The sequence below is a fragment of the Eschrichtius robustus genome, chromosome 7 (genome assembly GCF_028021215.1).
Source record: "Eschrichtius robustus isolate mEscRob2 chromosome 7, mEscRob2.pri, whole genome shotgun sequence".
Taxonomy (NCBI): Eukaryota; Metazoa; Chordata; class Mammalia; order Artiodactyla; family Eschrichtiidae; genus Eschrichtius; species Eschrichtius robustus.
In genome coordinates, this window is record NC_090830.1 from 123426677 (window position 1) to 123452925 (window position 26249).

A 26249-nucleotide genomic window follows, 5' to 3' on the forward strand; every position below is an offset into this window, starting at 1 on the left:
CATACTAGTCTATGTAAAATAAAATACATAGAAAAATACAGGTAAAGCTCTTTTATACTAGCAAGCTCGCACTACCTATGGCATTCTGAACCTTGCTATTTTCACCTGTCGATGCCCCCTTGGAGAGCCACTTTGGGTAACACATGGATGTGTCTTGTTCTTTTTAATAGCTACCTGGTACTCCATGGAATGGATGCAACATATGTTTAAAAATATATTTTTTTGTTTATAAAATACTACAGCTATTATTTTGCAAACCTGCACTACAGGAAACACATAGTAGCGAGGAAAATCTCATTAACCCTTCCTTCCCCTCTTTTTTAAGCTTTCAGTCCTAGCACTCCAAAATCCCCCTGCCCCATAGGTTGCCCCGAAATGATGACACTAGGACATTCACGTGGCGGCCAGCAGAGAGGACAGGGACTGGCCCCCAGAGCTCAGTCTCCACTCCCTGGTCTCTGTCTTGGAAGTCCCCAGGCCTCTGTCACCATGATTACCTGTCAATGCACCACCCCCCGCCCTTCTCCCAAGGCCAAGCAGCAAGGTAATCTTGCCCCTTCTCTGCTGGTAAAATCAGCAAGACCTGGGTTCACAGTGGACAGAATACTGACTGGGACCCCAGGACCACCCCTGCCTAGTGTTTGTAGAAGACACAAAGCCCCTCGTTGGGCTTCCGTGTGGTGTCAAAGAGAAAAACACCACAATCCCACCGATTAAAACCATCTCACAAACTCTGCGCGCCCAATCCCCTCTCGCTCCTCAGGCTGTGGCTTCAGCATTCCAGGCTGGGGAGGACACTTTGTCAGTTATTCGGTTATTTCACAGACGTTAACATGCCCACCCCTTAAATCTCCTAGGCGACGTTACCCTAAACATCCCAGCTCAAGTTACAGATTTGGAACGCCTGCACGTTATCATTGGATTTTTCTGAAACGTGGTCATTCAAGCAGAAAGGGAAAAAGTGTTTCTGGAAACTCTCTCCGTGAGACAAACAGTACAGCTGGCTAACCCTCTGACACAGGACCATCATGCCCGGGGCAACAGGCCTGCCAAGGAGGATGAGGTCTCATGTAAGGAGCTGCAGATGTGCAGCTGCCCAGGAGGGTCTTCGCAGACACCCAGCTGAGGGACGGAAAGCCCTACGGGACTCGGGAGACTCTCCACGAGGCTCCCCTTCCCCAGCCCTGGCCTCGAAATAAAGGCAGATGCTGCAAGCCCTGGTTCTGGTGAGGCCGTTCTCGCTGGCTGGGGAGCAGCAGGGTTTGCTCCAGATTTGTCTTTAGCTGCTCAGCATTTACACAGGAGCTGCCAGAGTCCTGAACTCACCCCCTTGCTGGATGATTCTAGAAGAAAAAAAAAAAATCATGCAGCTGTTTCAGCTTCTCCATCCTTGGAAAAACCTTCCAACTAGGAGCTGGAAGGGGCCCAGCGCTGATGTTGCATCCTGAAGAAACTCTTTCCTAGACAGATTTTAGAGAACTAGGTCTGTGGGACGGGGTGTGGGATGTTCGATCCCTCGCAGCCGAGGAGTGGCCGGTGGGAGAGCTTGCCTCGTGGCAGTGGTGAGAAGGGAGGCTGTCACTAGACCAGACGTTACCTAGTCTAGTATTATTTCAGGTTCACTAGTGAGCTAACCTAGTCACTAAGGCATTAGGGGGGTTACTGCCTCATCCTCTAGAACAGGGGTCAGCAAACGACGGCCCACAGGCCAGATTGAACATGCCACCTCTTTTTGTACAGCCCTCATGCTAGGATAGGTTTTGTTTTGTTTTGTTTTTTTATTTATTTTTATTTTACTTTTTATTTTTGGCTGTGTTGGGTCTTCGTTTCCGTGCAAGGGCTTTCTCTAGTTGCGGCGAGCAGGGGCCACTCTTCATCACGGTGCGCAGGCCTTTCACCATCGCGGCCTCTCTTGTTGCGGGGCACAGGCTCCAGACGCGCAGCCTCTGTAGTTGTGGCTCACGGGCCCAGTTGCTCCGCGGCATGTGGGATCTTCCCAGACCAGGGCTCGAACCCATGTCCCCTGCATTGGCAGGCAGACTCTCAACCACTGCGCCACCAGGGAAGCCCCAGGATAGGTTTTTACGTTTTTCAATGGTTGAAAGAAAATCCAAAGAAGAATATTTTGTGACACATGAAAATGATATGAAATTCAAGCTTCAGTGTCCGTAAATAAAGTTTTGTTGGAACTCAGCCACGCCCATTTGTTTACAGTCTACGGCTGCTTACACATTACAACGGCAGGGTTCAGTCACTGCCACAGAGACCATATGGCCACAAATCCTGAAATAGTTACTATTTGCCCTTTACAGAAAAGTTTTCTGGTCCCCTCATTCTAGAGCAGGCCACTAGGTAAAAATCAAGGATATTATGTAGGTACTTCTATAGCAAGAGAAATCACAAATTCCTACAAATTTTCTATTGACAAAATTCAAAATATCATAACTGAGTACAATGTTTTATCATACGGGTCCAACGCAAAGGAAAATCTTTTTATGGGGGGATATTTTGCTTATCGGGGGTTCCAAGTTAGTGTTCCCTTTCACCAAATTGATTGCAAATGTTCATCTGTAAAAACCATTCTTAGCTTGAAGGCCACTGGCCAGTACAAAAAAAGGAGATGACTTCAATCTTCTGATCTCTTATTTCAGTTCCATTAGAGTCTAATCGGGAACAAATACTAACAATTTTAAATTGGATTCGGGACAACAACAGAGTGCGTGGTCAGTTACACTGTTCCTTCCTACCCCTCCCCCACAAAAGTCAGCCTCTTAAAGGAACCACACACACTAAAGTTTGTTCGAGAGATTGTGAGAAATTCCAGAGGAAGGATCATGTTTATTTATAAGCACTCTGACGTGTGACATAAACCAAAATATACGGACCATCAGCTATGAACCAGGCCTTGTACTTGGGTCTGGCGGAGGTGGGGTAGGCGTGGTGAGTTCAATACAAAGAAGTATGAAACGTTATCTACATTTCAGGACTTTCAACTAAGAGGAGAAGAGAAGGAATAAATAACAGTTAAATAATAGAACTAAACTCTGACACCAATGCTGCTGCTATGGTAGCACGTGACTAGCATGTAAGCAGTCTTTATTGAGCCTATAAATGCAATTTCTCTTAACATGGGGCCGGGTATTCAGTTTCCCTTACTCGGAACTGAAGAACCTGTACAATCACTGCTCCTCTTGGAAGAGGATTACAGCAATTACCCATCTCAAAAACCGCAAGGAAGAGCATTCTGAAACAATCACAGCGGGGACTTCCCCGGCCGTCCAGTGGTTAGGACTCCACACTTCCACTGAAGGGGGCACAGTTTCCATCCCTGGTCTCGGAGCTAAGATCCCGCATGCCACATGGCGCAGCCAAAAAAAGAAAAAGAAAGAAAAAAAAAAAATGAAACAATCACAGGGGCTGAAACAACACTGCAAATTCAGACCCTGATAATGCAGTTGTTGAAAGTGTTACATCCAGCACTGTCAACACTCAGTTAAAAACACACACAACGACTTCAACCCTATCCAAGGGATTGAAATACCGAAGATGTAAGAATAGAGAAACATGGGAAGAATAAAAGACCACCCAGGCAGAATCAGCCAGAGCCTGAGAAACCATTGGAGCTTTCAGGCCTCCCTAGAAGTCACCACCCACAGAGACATGAGCCAGCAGGAGCGGGAAAGAAATGGTGGGGGAAGCCCAGGGAACTGGGTTCAGCACAGCCTTCACCTGCCTTCCCGAGGCAGAGAAGGAGAAGGGTAATCTGCTTGGTGCTTTCAAGCATCCCTGGGGACGTTATACAAGTCAAGGTCATCATACACATAGAAAATGTCTCCTTTGGCCCACAGTTTACTAATTCACACTTACCCCCCTCCCTCCTAACCCTGGCTTCCCAAGTGAAAGAGCACCTCGGAACAACCAAACGTGAGATGCTGCGAACTTCATCTTGACTAGCACACGAACAGCTATCACACAAGTTCAGTACATGGAATATTTTACCAGATTATCTGAAAAGCCCAGCGGAGATACTCCTTTTCTACGACTCTTTAGAGAAGCCAGTCTCAAAGTAAGGATCAAATGTGGCACAAAGTATGATTTGCAAACTCGATGACTGGATGAAGTCCAACCAAGGACAATTCTGTGCTTCTTGAACAGAAGCCATCACTGTGCCCATCAGGGTGTAGTGCGTGGGTGGTGAATGTACAGGACACGAACATTCGTGGACTGTTTGCTGTACCATAGACACTGGACCATACAACAAGTGTAATAATCAAGGGAGTACACCTTTTACATCCATGGTCAATGCTGTCTACAGAACCAAGTTCTTGGCAAAATAGCAGTTAATGGAAGAGAATGGTTACTGGTTTTCCCCCGTGTGATGATATAATTATTCAATAACTATTTTTTGAGCCCTCACACTCTTCTAGACACAAAAATGAGTAAGATGGGGCTTCCTTGGTGGTGTAGTGGTTAAGAATCCACCTGCTAATGCAGGGGACACGGGTTCGAGCCCTGGCCCGGGAAGATCCCACATGACGCGCAACAACTAAGCCCGTGCACCTTAACTACTGAGCCTGTGCTCTAGAGCCTGCAAGCCACAACTACTGAGCCCACATACCACAACTACTGAAGCCTGCGCGACTAGAGCCCGTGCTCCGCAACAAGAGAAGCCACGACAATGAGAAGGCCGCACACCGCAACGAAGAGTGTCCCCTGCTCACCGCAACTAGAGAAAGCCCGCGCACAGCAACGAAGACCCAACACAGCTAAAAATAAATAAATGAATAAATTTATTAAAAAAAAAAATGAGTAAGATGCATTTCTACCCTCAAATGCCTTCGCTTCAATCCAGCAAGACAGTGGTGAGCCAAGGGTGAGGGAAGCCCAGAGAAAGGAGAAGCTATTGGCCTGAGAGGCTTAAGGAGAGAGCATCACACAGGTGGGTCCATTTCAAAGGGACACTGAGAATCCTCCCCATGTCTGGAAAAGTCTGTAAGGGCTCAAATGTGTTTTCTGCAACATTTCTCAGAAGTTGCTTCCCAGGAAACTGAATCATGGTTCTTCTGGGTCTTCGCTGGTGCCACACCTCCCATGTGCTTTGTCCCTATTTGCCAGGAAGCATCTCAGGCAAGGAGGTTCTGTCACAGCAGAATCAGAGCCCAAGTCAAGGGAAAGGACCTTCAGAATGAGGATACAAATCACCAGGTGTCCCACCACCTGCTCAGGGATTGCCTGCTGGCAAAGAACATGAAGGAGCATTCTTCTTTACATTACTCATGGAATTCACAAGACAAGCTGCTTATGATCCTTTCTTGTCTGAAGGCTAAACATGTTTCTAAAATAAGCACTAGCTGTGTATTGACACAGGATATTGACTGGAATTTTCAGTCAGTTGGGTACAAAACCATCTCATTACTACTGAAGCTTAAACCTTTACTTTATTAATCCTCACCAGTCAATAATATTGTAGACACCTGGATGGAACACAGAAAAGGCTAAAACAAAAGTGGAACACACACTAAAATCAGAGCCCTTACCAGAACAAACTGAGAAGCTTTCTATGAAGAAATATTAAAAGTACTGTCATTGTCTTCATCATCCCTAGATGCCAGGAGATTTAGAATGTAAATATCTTCTGATATGATGAACTACAATTTCTACATGAGAAAGGTAGAGTCCTTCTCCATAAAGCAGTGTTATTTTGCTTTTCCTGCAAATGTACCATCTTCCAGATTGTCAGAGATCCCCACTTCTAAAATGGTACCTGAAATTAAATTAGCCCCAAAAGACCAAAGCTAAGGGCCTGGAAGAGAAGTAATGACCCCCACTTCCCAGCTTCCCAAGACACTACAGTCCAAGAAGTTCTCAAAGAAAACTCATGGAGGAAGAAGCTTGGCCTCCAGGTCTACAGGGATGTTCTGGCCACCATGGAAGACAGAAGATACATCACTGGTCATCACTAAGAGGGTCTGGGCCAGTGAGCCCCAGACCCACCAACCTTGAGGAAGCACCTGCCCCTGGCATGGTCCAGGCCAAGACATGCACCAGATGGAGAAGGGGCTACACCAGCTATGCCAGCGACACATGCAATGGTGATGTCTGACACTAAGTCAGCAAAACCAGGATCTTCAAAACCAGGTCACACTGACCTAGCCTAAATATCCTATTTTTCCACAATAAAAAACAAAGGACAAGTCATCCACCACCCAGTGGAATAGTTAAAACTTTGGGAAAATTTTCCCATACAACAAACGTCTTTAGAGGGTGATAGGAAGACAGATGAAGAGACAGACAGACATTCTTTCCTTCAGTGGAAGTTCTGAAATATTGAGGCAACTTGGATTGCATTTTTACTGCCACTTCCAGGCAAAATCCTTTTGAGATTTCTTGTTCTGCATGGGTTTACCCCACATTCCTACAAGTGAATTCTTCCAGGGAGGTCACGAGATACTCTCTTAATCCCATAACCCCCGAACCCCGAGTGTTTGATGAAGGCTGAGGAAGTGAAAATTAAGTAGGTCTTTTCCTTGAGTAAATCAGTTCCCTTGCCTTAATACCCCCCGGAGAGTGGAAATCAGCCAAGGTCAGGAGAGTGAGTCTGCCTGGGAAGAGATGATTTCATTGATTGGGACTTTATGGAGCTTGTATGTTTTATGTGGCAAATACTTTTGCTACCCTTTTGCAAGGGTGGGGGTGGTGTGGGAGGAACAAAACAAAAACTCCATCCTTGGCAGGGATCTTGAGTCACACAATCTGGGAAGGGAATGAAGTCCAACCTCATTTCCCTACTGTCTGGCGTCTCAACGGCAATTAAGTTCTGGGGGATGACAGGGTTTACATCCAAGAGGCTTCCATTCCAAAGTGTGGGGCTCTCCTCAAAAGACTCACTCACCCTGAGCATTCCATGATGAGGGAGCAGACACTGGCTCCAGGGAAGACCCTGAGTGAATTCACACCACACTGCCCTGGACAGTCTCTCCATTGACAAGGCACCCAAGAGCACCTGACCCAGAACTCTTTGAAGACAACACTGTAGGTGTCTGTCTTCTTTCTGTCTCAAGGTTACCTGTCTCACATCTACACTGGGAATGCAAAGCTCTAGCTACCCTTATAGAATTGTAAAGTGAAATACGATAATTCACGTAACACATTTGTTAGAGGCATGGCAATGAGAACTCTTATTTACTACGAGCTTCTAGGTGGCAGGAACAATATTGGATATGACTTGCACAATCTCTGACTCTGCACTATATATAGATAAGGGTTTAATAAATGCTTGTGATGAGTGGGTTTTTTAAAAATTAAGAGTGAAGGAACATGTTACAAAACTACAAAAATTAAAGCAGTGTGGCAATGACATGTGAATGGACAAACAAATCAACGGCAAAGACTAGAGTGTACAGAATAAGCCCTAGTATATACAGTGATTTAGTTTATGATAAAGACATTGAGAAAGAAAGATTACTGAAAAACACTGTTGGTACAACAGGGTAGCCATCTGGAAAAATATACATTTAGACCCCTATGTCATACCCTTGTGAAGAATTTCAGATTGTTCAAAAACTTAAAACATGAAAAATAAGATCATAAAAGTGCTGGAAGAATGCATGGCTGGTGGGAATGTAAAATGTTACAGTCACTTTGAAAAACAGTCTGGCAGTTCCTCAAATGATTAAACATAAAGTTACCACATAATCCAGAAATTCTACTCCTAGGTATATACCCAAGAGAAACAAAAATGTATCATAAAAACTTATATAAAAATACTTATAGCAACATTATTCATAAGAGCCAAAAAGTGGGAACAACACAAATGTTCATCAGTGGATGAATGGATAAACAAGGTGTGTTGTATCTATACACAGACATGCAATGGAATATTATTTGGTCATAGAAAGGAATGAAGTACTGATAACGTGCTACAACTTGGAATGAACCTTGAAAATATTATGCCAAGTTAAAGAAGCCAATCACAAGAGTCTGCATATTACGTGATTCTATTCATATGAGAGTCCAGACTAGGAAAGTAGATTAGTAGTTGCTTAGGGCTGGGGGGAAGGAGAGAACGGAGGATAAGCGGGTGACAGCTAAAGGGTAAGGGGTCTTTTTTTTTTTTTTTGAGGTGATGAAATGTTCTAAAATTGACTGATGATGGTTGCACGTCTGTGAATATTAAAAAAAAACACTGAATTGTACACTTTAATGGTAAATTGTATGGTATGCAAATGATATCTTGATAAGGCTGTTAAGAAAAAAAAGAAAAAGATTTTTTAAGTAGAATTTTATGGAAAGACTTTCTAAGTACCAGCAAAACCCAGAGCTATAAAAGGAGATAAATTTGACCACACACATACAGAAAAAATTCTAGTTTAGAAAAATAAACATAAAAACAAGTCAAAAGACAAGAAACTGGGCAGCGGGGGTAGGGGGTACAATTTTGCAGCTCATATCCAAAGGGTTAATTTCCTTATGATATAAAAAGTGCCTGCAAAATTAATTTTAAAAGACCAACAACCCAAGAAGAAAATGAGTACACACACACACAAACGGCTTTTAAACATATGAAAAGATGTTCAACTTTCCTTATAATAAAAGAGAGAAACCATATAGAGATGCCTTTGGCCACTCTGATAGGCAAAGATAAAAAAGTATAATATATTGATGAGGGTGTAGGAAAACAGATACTCTGACACTTTGCTGATGAGAGTAAAAAGGACACAACTTCCCAGGAGAGCATTTATCTAATAAAATTGTAAATGCATATGTCCTTCAACCCAGCAATTCTGCTCATGAGTTTTTATCCTGAGATGAGATCCTTCATGTGTGTGAAATGACTTGCATGCAAGGAAATTCATGAAGGCATTGTTTGTTATAGCAAAGGATTGGGAAAAACTTAAATGCTCAACAATGATATAAATTATGTGATTTCCACATGAAGGAAATACACAGCAGCATTACAAAGAAATCAGCAGATCTATCAGGAATGAACTCCAAGAAACATCCTTAACGCAGATAAGAAGGTGAACAGTGGGTATGCTCCATTTGGGGGAAATGGGGACATTATACCTACATGGCTGCTTATATATGCACCCTTTTTTTTTTTTTTTTTTTTGAAGGATCTATAAAACTGGGGCAGTGCTTTCTTCCAGCAAGGCAAAGTGAGTGAACAGGGGTACAAGGGAGGTTTACTTTTTACTGTACCTTTTTGCTTTTTAAAACTATGCCATGGGGGTTGGAAAGAAGGAGAGAAAAAAGGACAGAGACGAGGGGAGGGGAAAAGGAGGGAGGGTGGGAGGAAAGGAAAGAAAGGAAGGAAGGAAGGGACAGTTAGGATTATTGTAGAGAGGAAGAAAAATATGTGGTCAAATATATCCTTGACAGATATTATCACTGAGGGTGGAATTCTAGGGATTTTCACATTATAAATTTCTGCTACATATGCGTACTTAATAATAAGCAGGTATGACTTTTGCCATAAAAAAAACACATAAAATTACTATATTGAACTCCTTAAAGAATGAAATAACAGTTTGAAATGTGTAGCTGTTATTTACACTATTTTAAATTATTTAAAGTAACTCCACTGGAAAAAAAATGAAAACAACAAAAAGAAAAAGAAAAACTGAGTTTGCCCAGTTGGGCCCTTTTTTCTTGAGCTTGGAAAGCTGAACTTTTGTCCTGGAAAGTCAGTGGAGAAACAAGCACAGAACTTGGTGGAAGGGGGTCTTGTGGACGCCCAGCCTGAGGCTGGAAGCACTGAGATACCTACTCCCAGCCCAAGGCCAGAAGTCCTCACTGGCTCTACTTAACTCTCCACCTCATCTTCTCTTTCTCCATCATCCCTTCTGATCTGGTTATAGGAGGAAAGAAGCAGACAGATTCAGGGGAGGAACCAGGGTCAAGTTCAAGGGCTCTAGCCCTTCATCTCTCTTAGCCTCAGTCCCTCTAGAGAAACATGCTCTGCCCTAGAAGGACTAGACCCTCCCAAACCCTATGATCCTTTAAGAACTGCAGTGGGCTTTGCAAATGTATCACGGGGAAGGGCCATCATCCCATAAGTCACCTTCTAGAAGGCAGCATTTGAGAGGTGGAATCATTCACTCTGATTATTTGGGACCTTTCTCAGCAGCCATCAATCCCATCCTTTTCTCTGTTTCTTGCTGCCTCCAGCCTCTCCGTTTTCGCGGCTGTTTGGAGCCCTCCTTGCTGAATCAATGGCATCTTGTCTGTGGTCTTGACCCAGCTCCAAGTGATGAACCAACTTCATTGGGAGCGTCTGCTGAGGGCTCTCTGAGAAGGGCCATTGTTCCCCCCACACTTGTCCAAAGCCTCCATTTAGGGACGGCTGTGAGCGTGGATGGAGGACATTCATCACCGGGAACATTTGCCAACAAATGAGAGACAGCTGCTGGGCTCGAAGGGTGTGTGGCTGAATGTCGCCTGCAGTGAGATTTATTTTTCCAAATGAGAATATCCTCACTTACCTTTTCTTCTTCCAAATTATAAGAAATGGGGGAAATGCTCACCTTCCCCCTTACCTGTCCGAATCCACGGCCACCCCACTAATCACACAGCGTGCAAGGCATCATGGGAGCACATTAGCAAACAAGGCCTCCCGCACAGAGCGTGCATACACTGCACACACACACCTGCCTCCAGGCCCACGGGGAGAAGTGGCTGGGTCACGCGAGCCGTGCCCTCTGGCCAGGGGTCATGCCTTGCCTCTCCCGACCCTCCACGTGCCCACAGCAGTGCCGGGTCCACACACTCAGCAGGGACTCCTGAAGGCTGGTTGAGAGAGGCAGATGCGAAACTGGCCTGAAACTCCTGGGAATTACCAGGAACAGAGCAAATGCCCGCTTCTGTGCCAAACATTCTGCTGTCCATTTTAGGGGCTATAAAACTAGCCATGGGGACAAGGCAGGGATACGAGGAACAGAGGCCCACATACGCCAGCCCAGGGAAGTGCGGACTGGATGCCACGTGCAGCCTGAGCGTCTGGAGCCAGATGTGATCCATGGAAGCCGGCTTCCAGAGGCAGGGGCAGTGATGAGGTGGGTGTGAGTGGGAAGGGAGGAGGGATGGGAGCACACGTTCCCTGTCATAAAGAACAGCAGAAGCACAGGTCTGGCCAGGCCAGCTGAGGATGCAGCAGGCAGACAGGACACCTGGAAGCCAGGCACACAGAGAAGCCTGCTTTTAGGAAAGGCTGTTTCATCAGCCAGGGCTCTCCTCAGAGACGGCTAAGCCTCAGCTGTGAGCACTGTTGGGGAATCCTCATCCCTACCCCAAAGGGGTACACCAAGATGGTAGACTGCAGCTGGGAGACCCAACGCCCCATTTGACATAAGATTCAAATGTGGCTGCCAGTCAGGTGTGAAGTCATTTGAGGATGGAGGTCACGTGGAGCTCCATCAGGCTACACCAAGCAGCAGAATGTGCTGTAGGGTCCGACGGAGCCGGGTTTGGATCCTTCCAGATTGGCTGTGAGCTTTTGCTTGGGCTGCCTCTGGCCTCAACGGCTGGCTTCAATTTCCTCCATCCACAGAATAAGGATAATCATGTTTACTGCTGGATTCCTGCCTCCCTGCCCCCATGCCCAGTCCCGATTCGGCAGGCCTGGAATAAGATGAAAGTGTCCAATGGAAAAGCTCTGGGAAGCCTTTTATTAACATTCTCAGCTCAGCCTAACTCAGGGGAACAAGCCTCTGCATTCCAGGGGACTTCTCCCACAGCAAAGCAATGACAGGAATGTCACCGGAAGATTCTAAGATGCTTTTCCTATCAGAACCCTCCCAGGTACGCAGCTCCCCCCAGGGAGGCTGCAGGTACCTGGTGGAGGGGGAGAGTAGGTATGTGAGGTGCTCACCACCACCTCCCAGGAGGATGCAGGGATTAAATGAGAGGGTGAGAACAAAATGCCGGGGGAGAGAGGCCACTGCGGAGCCTGTGAACACGGCCGATACCAGATGTGGGCAGCGAGACTTACACTCGGCTGAGAGTCTGAAAACTCGCCTTCTGGTAGAAATAGCTGCCTGGTCAGTAGCTGTGTGACAGTTAAGTTTAAAGGCTCAGGCCCTCAGTTACCCCGTGGAGAAAACAGCTATGTTAAGATTGCTGACACATCTCACTGGGACATTCGTGAAAGTTAAAAATGGAACATACACTGAAATAAGCAGTAGAAGATACTGGTATTATTATTTTTTCATAATCACTATAATCACTCTTGGTGCTTCACTTAATATCAAGAAGGCGGCAGCATCTGCAGAGCAGGGAAGATGAAGAAAGTCAGGGTTGATGGGTGGGGGACAAACCCCCCCCCCCCAAGAGAGAGGCAGTGCTGGAAGTCACGAGAGGTCCACTGCATGTGTCCCAGGCAGCAGCTGCCAGGAGGCCAGGGCTTCCCTGGGCCCAGCGGAACCCCACTGCCAGGCCAGGGAGCAGCAACGTGGCTCTGAGCACATGCTCTCGTGGGGTTGCAACTGGTAACCAGGCCATGTGGACACCGGTCCCGTGACTACAGGGGGCTTATCACCCTCCTCATCTTGTAGATGGGCACTTGGCACGGTAAGCGTCCACTGCCTGTGGGGCTGAAATGAACTTCACCAGCCTGACCGAACCTCTTACTGAGACGTCACTGCTGACTGTGATCACGCATCTAACTGCCCATCTCAGCAGCCAATCTCAAACGCGTTCCCACAATGACCCAGAAAGCCCGCCGTCTGGGGAGAGTTGAGAACTAGTCAGGAACAGTCGCGATGCCTAAGGAAGCACCATGGACTGCCCTCTGCCTGCTATGCAAGTCCCAGTCCAGCACTGAAATAATCACCTTTCATACATGTTCAGTGCTTTTCAGTTTTCAGGACACTTTCACGCATGGTTTTCATTCATCTTCCCGACAAGCCTGGGACAGGAGTAGAGTGATGATTATTATAGATGGAGAAAACTGAGGCTGGGGTGACAGAGGACTAATGAGGCACAGTGTTCTCATACTAACGGGTTCAGAAACAGGAAACAGTCAGCTTGCCCCTCCCTCACACAGCCTTAATGGCCGCATTACTGAAAGCAAAGGTTTTAGGCATCAGAAATAAACACGGCAGATCCATGGCAAATACGGCGCAGTACCTTGTTTCACCACCACCTACGGCCCACAACTAGCATCTTGGGGCTCTGACCATGTGCTGAACCTATGGAGAAGTACAAGATTTCACTCAGTTCTTATAAACCTCTAGGGAAGAGGGTGATCAGCCCCTTTCAGATGAAGAAACTGAGGCTCAGAGAGGGCAAGTAACTGCCCAACGTTGCAAGTATCCAAGCTGGATACGAACCAGGTCGGCATAAATCCTGCCATTTTCGACCATTATTATATTCCCTGAAACCTGCACAGTGGGAGAATAAAGCATTCAATGTCTCTTAACAGGGAGAAGTAATTCAGAGATGTTAGGTGGTTCAGAGATCAAACAGCTACTTTCCTTCCCTGGCTTTGCCTGGTGGGAAGGATGCGGGACCATCATTCGGGAATCTCATGCAACTGTCCTACACCTGCCACCAATGGGCTGTGCACCTGCGGGCTTTCTCCATGCCCAATCTCACCCTCAGAACCCCCTTCAGTAAAGTGCGGAAAACTATAATAGGCCTGTAGCACCTCAACCTCTTCAGAGAAGTATGAAGGAGAATATTCTTCTAGGATGTGCTTAGAATTTTGCTGTGGAATAAAAGACTGGTGGTAACCTACCCATTTGTAGGAGGCAGTGGGTGACCGGGAAGCTAAATTCCACTGCTTGTAAAGTGCTCTCAGAATACAACCCAATTTTGGCTTTGATTGTAATAAACATACTATATTTTGAAAATCTTAAAAAAAAAAAAAAAAAAAAAAAACGAATACAAGCCAAGCTTCCGGCTCTCCCACCTCATCTCTCACCACCGTCCCCATTGCTGACTCTGCTCCCAGCTCCCAGCCCCTAAATCCATATCATTCAAGCTCTTGATGATCTCAGGACCTTTGCACCTGCTGCTCTCTCTGCCTGGAACTCCCAACCCTGGTTCTCCATGCAGCAGGCCCCTCCTCTTCACTTAGATCTCAACCCAAATGTCATCTCAGAGAGACTCTCTGTGACCACCCTGGCTGATATTGGGACTGCTCCCTCCCCCTGCCAATTACTCTCAAAACATACTGTTTTTCATGTTACTTACTACTATCTGAAAGTATCCTTTTTTAGACCCATTAATACCGTGCCCAGCTTTATCCCAACACCCAGATGACACCTGGCACATGATGAAGCTCAAAAAATGCCTATGGTGTGAACACCTGGAAATTCGCCATTACAAAGGGCTATTTACACACATCAGCAAGTTCAGTAAAAAACCACAAACCCTTCTAATTGGAAAGGACCCTGGGGCTGACACTTGCACTTAAGAGAACAGAAATGAAGATCTACATTGTTCCAACACTGAGGTATACACATTCCAGTGGAGCCAGGAATGGGGAATGCAGGGCAGAAACTGAACTTGGTCAGTAAATGGACAGATGAAGAACAGCTAGAAGAAAAAGACATCAGTGCATGAGACAGAACAGTGGGAGAACTATCAAACCATCAGAGCCCAAATCAGGGGTTCTTCCATTTTCTGAAAACCTTAAGCTTTATTTCTTGGCTTTTACACACAGCTGGATTTGCTGCTCCCCATCCCCAGCTGAGCCACACCTGAAAGAGTTAGCTCTTCTGCCCACGCTCACGAGACCCCAGGCAGCCTCGCAGAGCACACATTGGGCAGAGCAGAAGCAGGCAGTGGTCTCCCCGGTCCAAATGGCTCTACCACACACACCTTTGAATCTCAAAAAGACTTAAAAAAAAAAAAAAAAAAAAAGACAAAGGAAAACATGTATATTTCAAGCAGGAATAGAGGTGGAACAAAAAATTTCAGGGGCCAACTCTGTTCAGATTAAATAGACCCCAGGTCTGTTTGTGGAGAAGCAGTTGCTCTGGTTTGGATGCACCCATTTTGAGTGCATATGCCCATCTCCTGGGTGGAGAGAAGCAAAAAATGAACTGCTGTACAGAGTCTAGCAACTTCGTGTCCAATCAATCAGGTACTGGAAAAATCCAATTCCAATGACTTCGACTCAATCTGATAAACCTTTGGACACAACCCTTGGCCGTGACCTGTATGTACTTATTAGCAATCTGAACCCAAAGATGACACCTGGTGCTCAGAGAAGCTGGAGGTGACTGAAAAATAACACAACTATTAAAAGCCAGCTCTACCATCCCAGGCTTATCCAAGGGTGGGTTACAAGCATCCCCTCCCCCCCTGACCACGGCAGGCTGCTAATCACCGCTACAGCTCTGAAAAACACATTAACTTTGGCGTGAACTGTAAGGGTGGTCTATTATCACAACCTCAGTGGCAAAGGGTCTTGGACAGCCCAGCACTTAACAGAAAGAGAACGGCCTCCCCATTAACTCTTCCCCCTGGCGGGGGGCTGCAGGGAGATGAGCGCCCACCCCACTCCCACCTCTCCACCGCACGCTGCACGTGCTGCTGGTGTTGCCGTCACTACGCCCAATTCTATTTCACGTCAGATTTGTAGGCTTCTGGCATCAGCAGCAGACTATAAACAAACTCTTACAAATTCCCTTTCATGGGCTTCCCTGGTGGCCCAGTGGTTAAGAATCCGCCTGCCAATGCAGGGGACACGGGTTCGAACCCTGGTCCGGGAAGATCCCACATGCCGCGGAGCAACTAAGCCCGTGCACCACAACTACTGAGCCTGCGCCCTAGTGCCCACGAGCCACAACTACTGAGCCCGTGTGCCACAACTACTGAAGCCCGCACGCCTAGAGCCCGTGCACCGCAACAAAGAGTAGCCCCCGCTCTCAGCAACTAGAGAAAACCCGCGCACAGCAACAAAGACCCATGCAGCCAAAAATTAAATTAATTAATTAATTTTAAAAAGATAAAAATTCCCTTTCATGCCCGTATCCCATTCCCCGCTACCAACAGAGATGACGTTCTCTCCATTATGTACCCTTTTTTTGGGTATGTGTTCCCGCTCAATGTGTACTGCTTTATGAATTTTTAATGGCCTGAAATGCAATTGTCAAAAGGGCCCTTCTGGGCTTCCCTGGTGGCGCAGTGGTTGGGGGTCTGCCTGCCAATGCAGGGGACGCGGGTTCGAGCCCTGGTCTGGGAGGGTCCCACATGCCGCGGAGCAACTGGGCCCGTGAGCCACAATTGCTGAGCCTGTGCGTCTGGAGCCTGTGCTCCGCAGCAAGAGAGGCCGCGATGGTGAGAGGCCCGCGCACCGCGATGAGGAGTGGCCCTCGCTTGCCGCAACTGGAGAAAGCCCTGACGTAGAAACGAAGACCCGACACAGCCATTAAAAAAAAAAAAAAAAAAAAGGGCCCTTCTGCTTCCTACCTTTCAGTCAGCACTATGTCTTAAAGAGCCATCTATGTTTCTGGACAGACATTTAATCCATTGCTTCCACTGCTGCATAGTTTTCTAGAATGTGCACCTGCTGTCATAGTTCACCTAGACACCAAGACCACTTCCTGCTCTCCGCCACCGCAAATAACACTGCAAAGATCATCTTCAAACCTGTCCGGAGTGGACCCATGCAGAAAGTTCTGAGTGTTCTGAGAACACTTGGCCTCCTGCAGCCCCTCACTTCCACCAGCCTACTGGGCGGTTGTTTTGGCTGGTTTGGCTCTGAAAACTAAAAGAGCCCAAGCAAGCGTTTCTTCAGGTGCTCGTTACCGTTCCGGAGGCTCCTTCACCTGTAAACTCCCACTCACACCCTTTACTCATCTTCTTTTCTACTGAGATTTCTGCCTTTTTCTGGCTGATTTGCCAGAGTTCCTTGAATATTCTAAATGTTAATCCCCTGAAGCTTTTAGACAGTGTAAATCTCTCTCTCTTTTCTGCCAGCTGCCTATTACCTTTGTCCAGAAATCTCATTAATGAACAGAAGCCCTTAACTTTGATGCAATCAAACTCAGAAAACGAGGAGAGCAACCATTTCTCCATCACACAATCCTATACATGAGCACTGACAATACACCACCCGTGGAGTGAGGTGCTGTGGACACAACGAGGAATAATGGCTTTTGACCCTTGAGCTTTCACCCTCCTGGGAACATAGACTTTCCATCAACTGTAACATGGACTCAGTGACCATGGCCATGGAGGGTCATGCAAGGTGCAGTGAGGGGTTAAAGTCTTCAGGGGGTCAAGGTCAAGGGTGAGCGAGCATTGACAGATAAGCCTGGCAGGCAGCCCTGAGTGGAGACCATTCTAGGTCAAAGGAACAGCATTTGCAAAAGTCCAACTTGGGGAATCACAAGGAATCCAGTATGGCTGGGGGCACAGAACAAAGTGATAAATAGCCATAGGGGCTGGACAAATAGGCATGGGCCACTGCAGAAGGAGCTCAGATTTTTTCCAGTGCCAGACCAAGGGAGAACACATCTCCCTGCTCTCCCCACGGCCACTGGAGAGTTGCTTTAGCCACTGCCTGCACTCAAGGTAGAGGGCCTGGTTCAGGGACCCTAAGAAATCTGGGCTCAAGAAACCTGGGCTCACCTTAGGTACGTAGCAAGGTACTGAAGTCTAAGAGAAACCCACAGACAGAATATTCTAGAAAGAAAAGGTTCATGAGCATCGGAGTTAAACTACCAAGGTGGTAAGAGACACCCATTGGACAGGTCTGGACTGTCCTGAATGAAATGAAGACTTCCCTTCCTGGCCTCAGCTGGTAGCTGCTCCAGCTGCTGCTCTTGCCTTGGTGAAAATTCTCAGCCACAGAATTTCCCAACTGCCAAGTGTGCTTGTGCCGGAAATGTACCTAATAAAGTCATTAGTGACACAGCGGAATCTTACCCAAGACCCCACCAGGATCTCTGCCAGCCAGCTGTTTCCTCCTGAATCTAAACCATTTTCACACTCAGTAATGGTAATGTTTTAAGAAAGAAAAGAAAAGAAAAAAAAAAAAAAAGCCACTTGTAGAGAATATTTTACTCCAAGCTATGTGACTGGCCTTATTTTTTCCAGCCAGAGAAGAAATCTATATGCGCAGACACATGGCAGCCAAGGGTGAAGGCACAGAGCAGGGTTGTGCAAGATGCGGTGAGGGGTTGAAGGCTTGGGTTGGCGGGGGGTGGGGTCGAGGTCAAGGTGTCAAGGCTGAGTGAGCCTTGATGGATAAGTGTGGGATCTGGGCGTCAGTCCACCCCAGCAGAACACGTCCTCTGAATTCTCACTTTCTCTCTCCCAAGCTGCCTCAACCTCCCCAGGGCAGAAAAATAAATCTTGTTGTAGGACACCAATCTTATCCTTTAAGGGCATTAGGTAAATAGCTTTAGGAAATTTCAAGAAAATGGGGCTGATTGTCCCCGACAGCTCTTCTCCAAGACACACACAAACACACACACACACACACACACGTCCCAATCATGCCTAATGTCTGTGAAGTGAATGAGTTCATCAGCTTCTTTCCCCTTCACTGGGGCCCCACCCGCTAGGTATGTTAAGGGCTGCAAGGATGCAAAGAGGGGGGAAGCCAGACCCCCAACATCGGTGTCCCCCATGTCCCCCAACTGTCCAAAGGCATTTTCAAACACAATCCCTGCGACCACTTTCGCTCTGAGATGACTTCCAAGTCTATTGCCAGGGCCAGGGAGGTAACAAAGTGCCCAAAGCTGCCTACACACTTTAGAGGCCTCCTGCTTAGGACAAGAGGCTCCCACCTGCCAGCTGCCATGCCCGCGTCAGGCGTCCAGCTGTACTTGAGAAACGAGGCTGAAACTGACCTGAAACTTGCCCTGGTGAGTGGGCTCCACATCCTCACACAGAGAATGCAGGCTTCTCTGTCTGCTCCTCGGTCAACAGCATCATGTCGATGCCTCCCTGCAGACCTGAGAGCTCTCGGGGCCCTTACCTCGGGGTCAGAGAAGCAAAAACCCCACTCACTCATGAATTAGAGCCCCCTCCCCCCAGCCTCTTTCAGTCATGAGTGGAGACCTGGGGGGTAGGGGCATGGGAGAGAGTCATGCTTCCAAAGGACTTGATCTCAAAAGCAACAGACTAAATTCTCCCTTGGAGAACAAAATGACCTTTCCCACTCTCAAGGGAACCAGTGCGTGGCGAGCCAGGAGCGACACCTGGATCCCATAACTCTCGGAGATTTGCCCCCAGCCTGAACTGTTTACAATTACACACACCAAACCAGCATCAGATGGGCGGGAGATGGACACTTGCCCACGGGGAAGCCAGGAGGTCCATGGGAAAAAATTATTTTAGTCAATGCTGAGCCTTCATGTTTGGAACGTTTATCCAAACTGTGGCGATGTTCTCATGCTCCCCCTGTGCAGATGCCAGGCCCTCCGCTGATGCTCATTTCCAGGGAGCTTGGGATGGCAGTGGGAGGAGCCCCACCCAGGGCTGAGGCTACTTCTTCCACCCCTCGGAGGTGAGCAGGTCACAGGGCTGTTTAAGGACCAACAGAGAGAGGGCAAGAACTCTCCTGGGCATCCTAGCCTCTGTGACTACTCACATTAACCTGCCCTAGGTCAGGTGGGATGGCTGGCAAGGTTTCATGGTTAGCAAATGACTTGGACCATGAGGGTTGGGGAAGGTGACCGTCTTTGCAGCAGGCAGTGTGGAGCGACACTTTCTAGGGCCTGATGAAGCAGCAGGGGCTGCACCGAACAGATTTCACTCAGGCCTCCTCTTCCAGGAAGGAATGAGATGCTCCTCGTCGGGCTGGGAGCATGCCCCATTTCCCACCCTGCCTCTGAGGTCATCAGCGCCTCCTGGGGAAGCCTGGAGTTCTAGCCTTGGCTGCTAGAGATAAGAGCAGAGACCTGGAGGCATGGGGAGGTTCTCTCTTTCTGGGTCTTTCTGACCTTAGGTTCCTGGGGAAGATCCTTTTTCTAAAGACACAGGAGACCTGAACAGAACTGACAGAAAGAAAAAAAAAAAAGTGAGAAAGTGTGAGAAAGTCAAGAGGAAGAGAATAAAGGAATGAAAGAAGAGAGCAAGGGTGGGGGAGGGAGAAAAATAGAGAGAGAGAGAGCACGTTGAATGTACAGGAGCAGGTGTGAGCCTGTGTGCGCCCAGGAGGGGTCTTGCAGCTCCTAACACACACTCACACTTGCCGGAGCTGGTTCTGTCATCAACCTGACCTGCTTTGCCACAGTCTAAGTTGCAGGGCACCTGGGACATCACTGACTTGAACCAGAGAAAGGCTTTCACGAGTCTCACCCCAGCTCAGGTGCCTGCAGTGGCTCTCTCAGGAGACCCTCAAGGGCTTCAGACACCTGGAACTGTCACCACGCACTAGACAATGGCACCGGACCGTCAAACACACCATGATCCTCAGCTACAACTCCAGAAATACCAGCCACAGAGACCCCATCTCCAAAACAGGCTAAAAGACAGGTATCCAACTCTGCCATGACTGTCATGGACCAGCCGCACTGCATCAGGCACTCGAGCAATAGGTGTGAGGTTGTTTGATACTTGCTGCCTCTGTCCAAGCTCTGCCGCATCACCACCCTTTATTTCCTTCCACTTGTGCAGGAAACTGCCAAGCAGAAGCCACAAGGGGCCTCTGTTAATGGAAGTACCTAGTGGTGGTGTCCATCTTCATTTCTTCAAAGAAAGTGCTAGAAGGGGATGCCACAAAAGGCCTGATGATGCAAAGGGCAGTAGGGTGGTGACCATCTCAGGCACATAAGGAGTCTGGGATTGTAAATGAGAGTATTTTCCCCCAAGGAGACCCAAGAGCATGAAGATGAAGATAAGATGCCCCCAAGCAAACCTCCCACCCAATAAGTCCCAGCCCTGATATCAGGGACACCCAGCTGATATCAGGGACACCCAGCGCCCTCGGAGTTCCTTCCCAAAGGCCCGTATTTGAATTTTAGTAAATCAGCTCAATACGTTCTAGGACTGTGGGTATTAAATAAGTCAGTGAAATCTCCAAACAATAAGCTCATTCAACACAATCTTTCTTCTCCCCCCTTCTGGGGACTTGAATATAGTTAACATGAATAAATCCTGTTGTGTAAAAACTGGGAGAGAAGAAAAAGGGGGGTGGAGGATGGAAGGAAATGGCAGGATTCCCACTTGTTGGTCTAAGAGGAAGGCTGACAGTCCTCAGAACCCCCCAAAAATGCCAGTATGCCAGGGTAGCCTGGGGAGATGGTGGTAATAGTTTGCAGTCCGGGGAAGGAAGTATCTGGAATTTCCCCACCCATGCACTCCCAGCTTCTCCTCTGCAGCCCTCAAACTAGAATTCAAACTAGTACTCATGTTTGTACTCAACCTCGAAGTGGGTCCTTGGGCTGCCCCAAACCTGGCCCTTCCAAGGTGGACCCGCCACAAGCCAGGCCTGACCCTGCATCAGGGAAGATTCACTGCAAATATGCACAAAAAATATTCCCTGCCTCTACCTCACCCTCCACCACTGTCCCCCAACAGAGTTGAGAAAATCAGGACTAAGGACTGCAATTATTCTACTATTATTCTGCTATTATTCAGCAATTCTTCCTGAATACCCCAAGAACAGGTGGAACAGACCTGCCTCTGTGGGTAACTAGTGTCCTGGACACATTTATGATTAAGAAGAGTTGCACGTGTGAAATTCTCCTGTGTAATTCATGACTGAAAGTTATCTGGGCCCATATGGTCCTCAGGGATGAAAGTTCTGCAGCCTTCCAACCCACTGTACTTAACGAAGATGAGAAGACACAGAATCGGCTAGCCGGGTCATAGAGCCAAACACAGTTCACCTGAAGAACAAGCCAGTTCGACTTAGGGTTTGAGTTTCTGAGAAATGGGAACCACTGAGCTCTTCAGATTCCATTAGGACCGCCAGAATGATACTTCCTCATTCTCGGGGGATTCTGCATCGCGTCTCCTGGACTGGTGAGCAAGGGCTACTGCTGCTCGTGCATCACAAGGCTTTTCCCTGCCTGGAAACAAAAGGGCTGATCCCTTACCTCACATGGGAATAGGTGCATTATTTTGCTAAATCATGCATTCTCCCCCCTCAAAATCAATCCTAGCTAGCACAGACATGCAGGATTGCCAAAATCAAAAGGTCAGCCAGGAAATAATTATGGTGCAGACTCAATTCCAATTCAATAACTTCACTGGTGAAAAAAACAAAAAAAAAACAAAACAAACCTTGCAGCATAAAGCCTGCCAAAGTCAATACATTAGATCCATGTGTGTGTAGCAGAAGAGTTCCCAGGGTGGGAACCCAGAGCTAAGGCTTCAATATTCCATGACCCTCCTGGGCACATCTGCTGCCTGGATTTTAGGAGACCTGCTTTTCCTTTTCTCTAAATAGAGGGAGAGCTTCCACCATCACCCTGTTTGTGCCTCACAGATAAGTCTCTTGCGTTTAGCATACCGTCACATAGTCATTTTGTTTTGTGCCAAAATTCTTCACTGTCTTCTGCTGCACCTCCAGATGGCTGCAGGCATGACCACACCAAGACCTCAGATGCTATTTACAACCTGTGATGGCCAACCACACGCTTGATGGATTCTTCATCTTATGTCACAGTGTCACAAATGGCTAGTGTTTGTTTTAAAGTCAGCTTTCTGGAGGTATAATTTACACAAAGAAAAAAACAAACAAACAAAAACGCTTCCCTGTTGACTGCACAGCTCTAGAACTGTGTAACCACCACCACTATAAAGATGCAAAAAAATGAAGATTTGTATCATTCTAGAAATTTCCCTCCTGCCCCTTTGTGATGAACCCCGTGTCCCAGCGCTAGCAGCTACTGACCTGTTTCCCTTTCCAACAGTTTTGCCTTTTCCAGAAAGTCACATAAATGGAATCATGCAGGGTGTATAGGCTTTTCGAGTCTGGCTTCTCTCCCTTAGGATACTGGTGTGTATCCTTCGTGGTTAGTTGCAAACGGCTAGTTTTTAAGCTTTGGACTTCTGCTTTCTTGTCAAAGAGACGAAATAATTGGCTCTAGTTCGTCTTTGCTATGGAGCAACCACATGTTCGATTTAGAGCCTTTAAATAAAGCTGAGGCCTGGGAACAAGGTGACCCACCATCTCGGGTCTGCCCGGGACTAAGGGATTTCCTGAGACTTGGCACTTTCAGTGGCAAAACCAGGAAAGTCCCAGGCAAACTGGGACAGTTGGTCACCCTCCTTGGGAAAGACGCCTCCACAGGCAGGAATGCACATGGCCCCGCTCAGACTCCTTCTGGAAGCAGCAGGCTGCTCTCTCAGAGCTAACAGCGAACCATCCTTCCTCCATTTCATCAGGAGCAGACGGCCAGTTTGCAATCCGCTGGGGCACAGCTCACCACACTCAGCAGGCCTGCTGCTGTCTTTGATATCCCTGGGAGGGGCTCAAGGAAGTGAGAGGAGAACTCAGGGGTCTGTTTGGGAAACAACAGAGCAGGGCTTCTGCTGCTGTCGCTGCCCCTCCCTGCTCCTCCCTGAAATTTAAGGCCCACGGAGAGTCGGGACGTGAAAATACGCTGGGCTCATCTGGTTTTGCACCAGTGCAGCACGACGTCCAGGGTAACGCAGGCTCTGACTTTTTCTACACGTTCTCCCTACTCCCTCTCAATGGAGTTTTTCGTTAGTTTGTTTTGAGACCAACTAGGGAGAAGGTGAGAGCCAAGTGACAGAAAATTAGTAAAGAGCTTGAAGTTCTAGTTAGAATTTAAGAGTCTCTCCTATATAAACTTACTGAGACAGCAAAGAAATTCCTTGCCCAGCTCCTTTCCAGCTGACCTCAAGGGGATTACACAGGTGCTCTGAGAAGCTAGGCTGACTGGGAACAGGCCGAACATCCCCAGCTCAGAGCTCCCAACAGCTTCGAAAAGCATGTGATGGGCACAGCTGGTGCCCAAATTAACTGTGAGGAACCACCCAACCCCCAAGAAGGCAGGAACTGGTGGGGCCAGGACCACATCACCGAGGTTTCAGGGTATTTGCTCCCCTGAATTAATACAACATTGCCCCTTACAAGTACAGCACAGAAGCTCTTAACAAGTTATTCCATCAAGCAGTAGTTAGTAATCATTATCCTCACTCGTACAGGTGAGGAGACAAGGCCCAGAGAGATTAATTGACTTGCCCAAGGTCGCACAGCGAGTTAGTGGCAAAGGCCAGATTAGAACCCTGAGCCCCGGAGTGCCCAGGCTGGCGCCCAGCTCCACGAGATCCCTCAGCCATCGGTCCAGAGCATGGGCAGAGCCAAGTCTGTGCCCTCGGGAGCCCTGGAGGCCAGGTGAGCTTCTGCAGAGGGCACAGGCAGGCTCATACTCACAAGCAGAAACCTGCAGCATCCTTCTCTGTACCACCAGACAGCAACACCCCTGTGCTGGAACAGACAGAAACAAGGCTCAAGTCGGGAAAGCCAAGGGTGGCCACTGCTGGCTTGCATCTCCACTTCTGGAATCTGGCTTTTGAGATCGTGCCTCATTTCCCTTTGTGACCCAGGGCTGCGCCTGAGGGCCGGAACCTGAGAGAGGAGGCACTCTTGTTGCCTGCAATTCATTCCTTCATTCATTCCCCCATCATGTCTCAGGCACTTACTATGTGCCCGGCAGTGCACTAGGGGCTGAGGGGGAGGGATCCTTGGAGGAGAAAGACACCCCTGTCTTGAAGGGGCTTCAGGGGAGACAGACATAGAGGCATATAATGATAAGACAACGTGACTTTAATTCAACAAACAGTTTTCGAGCACTTCCGATGTGCTACACCTAAAACAGTGAGGGAGCACAGAGCAACTCAGGGGAGGTTTCATGGAAGAGGAGGCATGTGGGTCAGGTCCCGAAGACGGAGGAGAGTTTCACTGAGTGGCTAATCCCTTCCCGGCTAAAAGGACACTGATAAGGAATGAGCCTGAAAATTGCTCCTAGAACTTCTTTCTAAATAAGCCCTTGCTGTTATTAGAACAGGAATCTACCCTTTAGAAACTCACTTCTCAGGGATCTCTTATCTTGGTTGTGACTTGCTGAGTTGTTGCTTAATCTCTTTCAGCCTCAGTGGATCTGTCTCTCAAATGGAAGCGAATAATCCTGCATTTCAGAGAGTGGCTCCGGGCTTTGGAGACACGTTCACACAAAGGTCCTTGAGAAACAAATTCCTCACATGTCCGACGGCATTCTCTTTCCCACCAAGGCTGCCGTTCTCCACTCTCAACAGGAAATTGGTTTTATTTATAAGAATCACAATCCTAAACTGGAGTCTGTTGGGCTGCCCACATTCCCTCCCTCATTTTCCTCCCCTCCTCAAGACACATCCTCCCTCCAGAGATTCCTGAGCAACCACAGAGCAAGTAGCATTGAAGAGTGCTCGGAAAACCTGACGGACTAACACTGGAGGTTGTTTTCTAGAAGGGGAAACTGAGGCCTGGAGAGCTCAGCATCTCGCCTGACCAAGCAGATCCCTTGGGACTCCCGGTTCCCAAGCTGCTGCCTCTTCCTTGCACCCTGACTGTTCTCCCTTCCATTTCAGCCTGGGCCCTGGGCAGACCTGCCATCCTCCCTTGGCTTGGGGAAAGTCTCCCTTCTCTGGATGACAGAAGTCTTTAGAGAAACATTTCCCATCATTAAAGGGATTTGGAAGAAAACTGGCACAGCTTCCTCAGCTTTGAAGCTCCTTGGCCCCTCCCGGCCCTTTAATGGTCCTTGGAACCAGCCCAGCTCCCAGAGCTCCCGCCCCTTCAGAAGAGGGGAAGGGCCCAGAGCAGAATTCCCCCACCCCTCCTGGCCTTTCAGCACCAAAGGTGACCTCTCAGTATTTGTTTCAGACCATTTCATTGCCAAGGCATCAAGGGCTCCCACACAAAGAGCTTCAAAGTCAGGAGGGCTTGGGGTCAAGTACAACCATGAGCAAACCCTGAGCTTAGGATTCGGAAGCATCACATTGGAGACTGTTTTTCAGTAGCTTCCCCACAGCCTTCTAAAGCCCATAATAGCTTCAGGTGAATTACATTAGATTTCTGTAGGTACCACAAGATTTGGTTAAACCACATCACGTGAGTATGGAGGGGGTATCCGTTTCACTCCACACTTGCTCTTAGTTTTCCAGGTGAGGAAAGTGTTATATAATTATCTTTTTTCAATGGTTCTCATTGTTGGCTACACAGGAGAATCACCTAAAAAACACAACGCCTAAGCCGAACCCTTAGACCAATTAAATCAGAATGTCTTGGGTGGGGTCTATGCATCCATATTTTTTAAAGCTCCCTGGATGTT

At 47.7% G+C, this 26249-nt stretch overlaps 1 protein-coding gene across 8 annotated transcripts in view; it reads right to left on the minus strand.

Moving 5' to 3' along the window:
- Positions 1-26249, minus strand: part of AFAP1L2 (actin filament associated protein 1 like 2) — a 97254-nt gene that overhangs the window by 67379 nt on the left and 3626 nt on the right. For 7 of the 8 annotated variants that reach the window (XM_068548615.1, XM_068548612.1, XM_068548616.1 and 4 more), the window contains exon 1: positions 24314-24356. The exons of the other annotated variant lie outside the window; for it this stretch is intronic. In XM_068548615.1, coding sequence (XP_068404716.1) covers positions 24314-24332 — 19 coding nt within the window. In that variant the 5' untranslated portion in view covers positions 24333-24356. Of the gene's footprint in view, positions 1-24313; positions 24357-26249 lie in introns of those variants that run through there. 8 annotated transcript variants of the gene reach the window in all.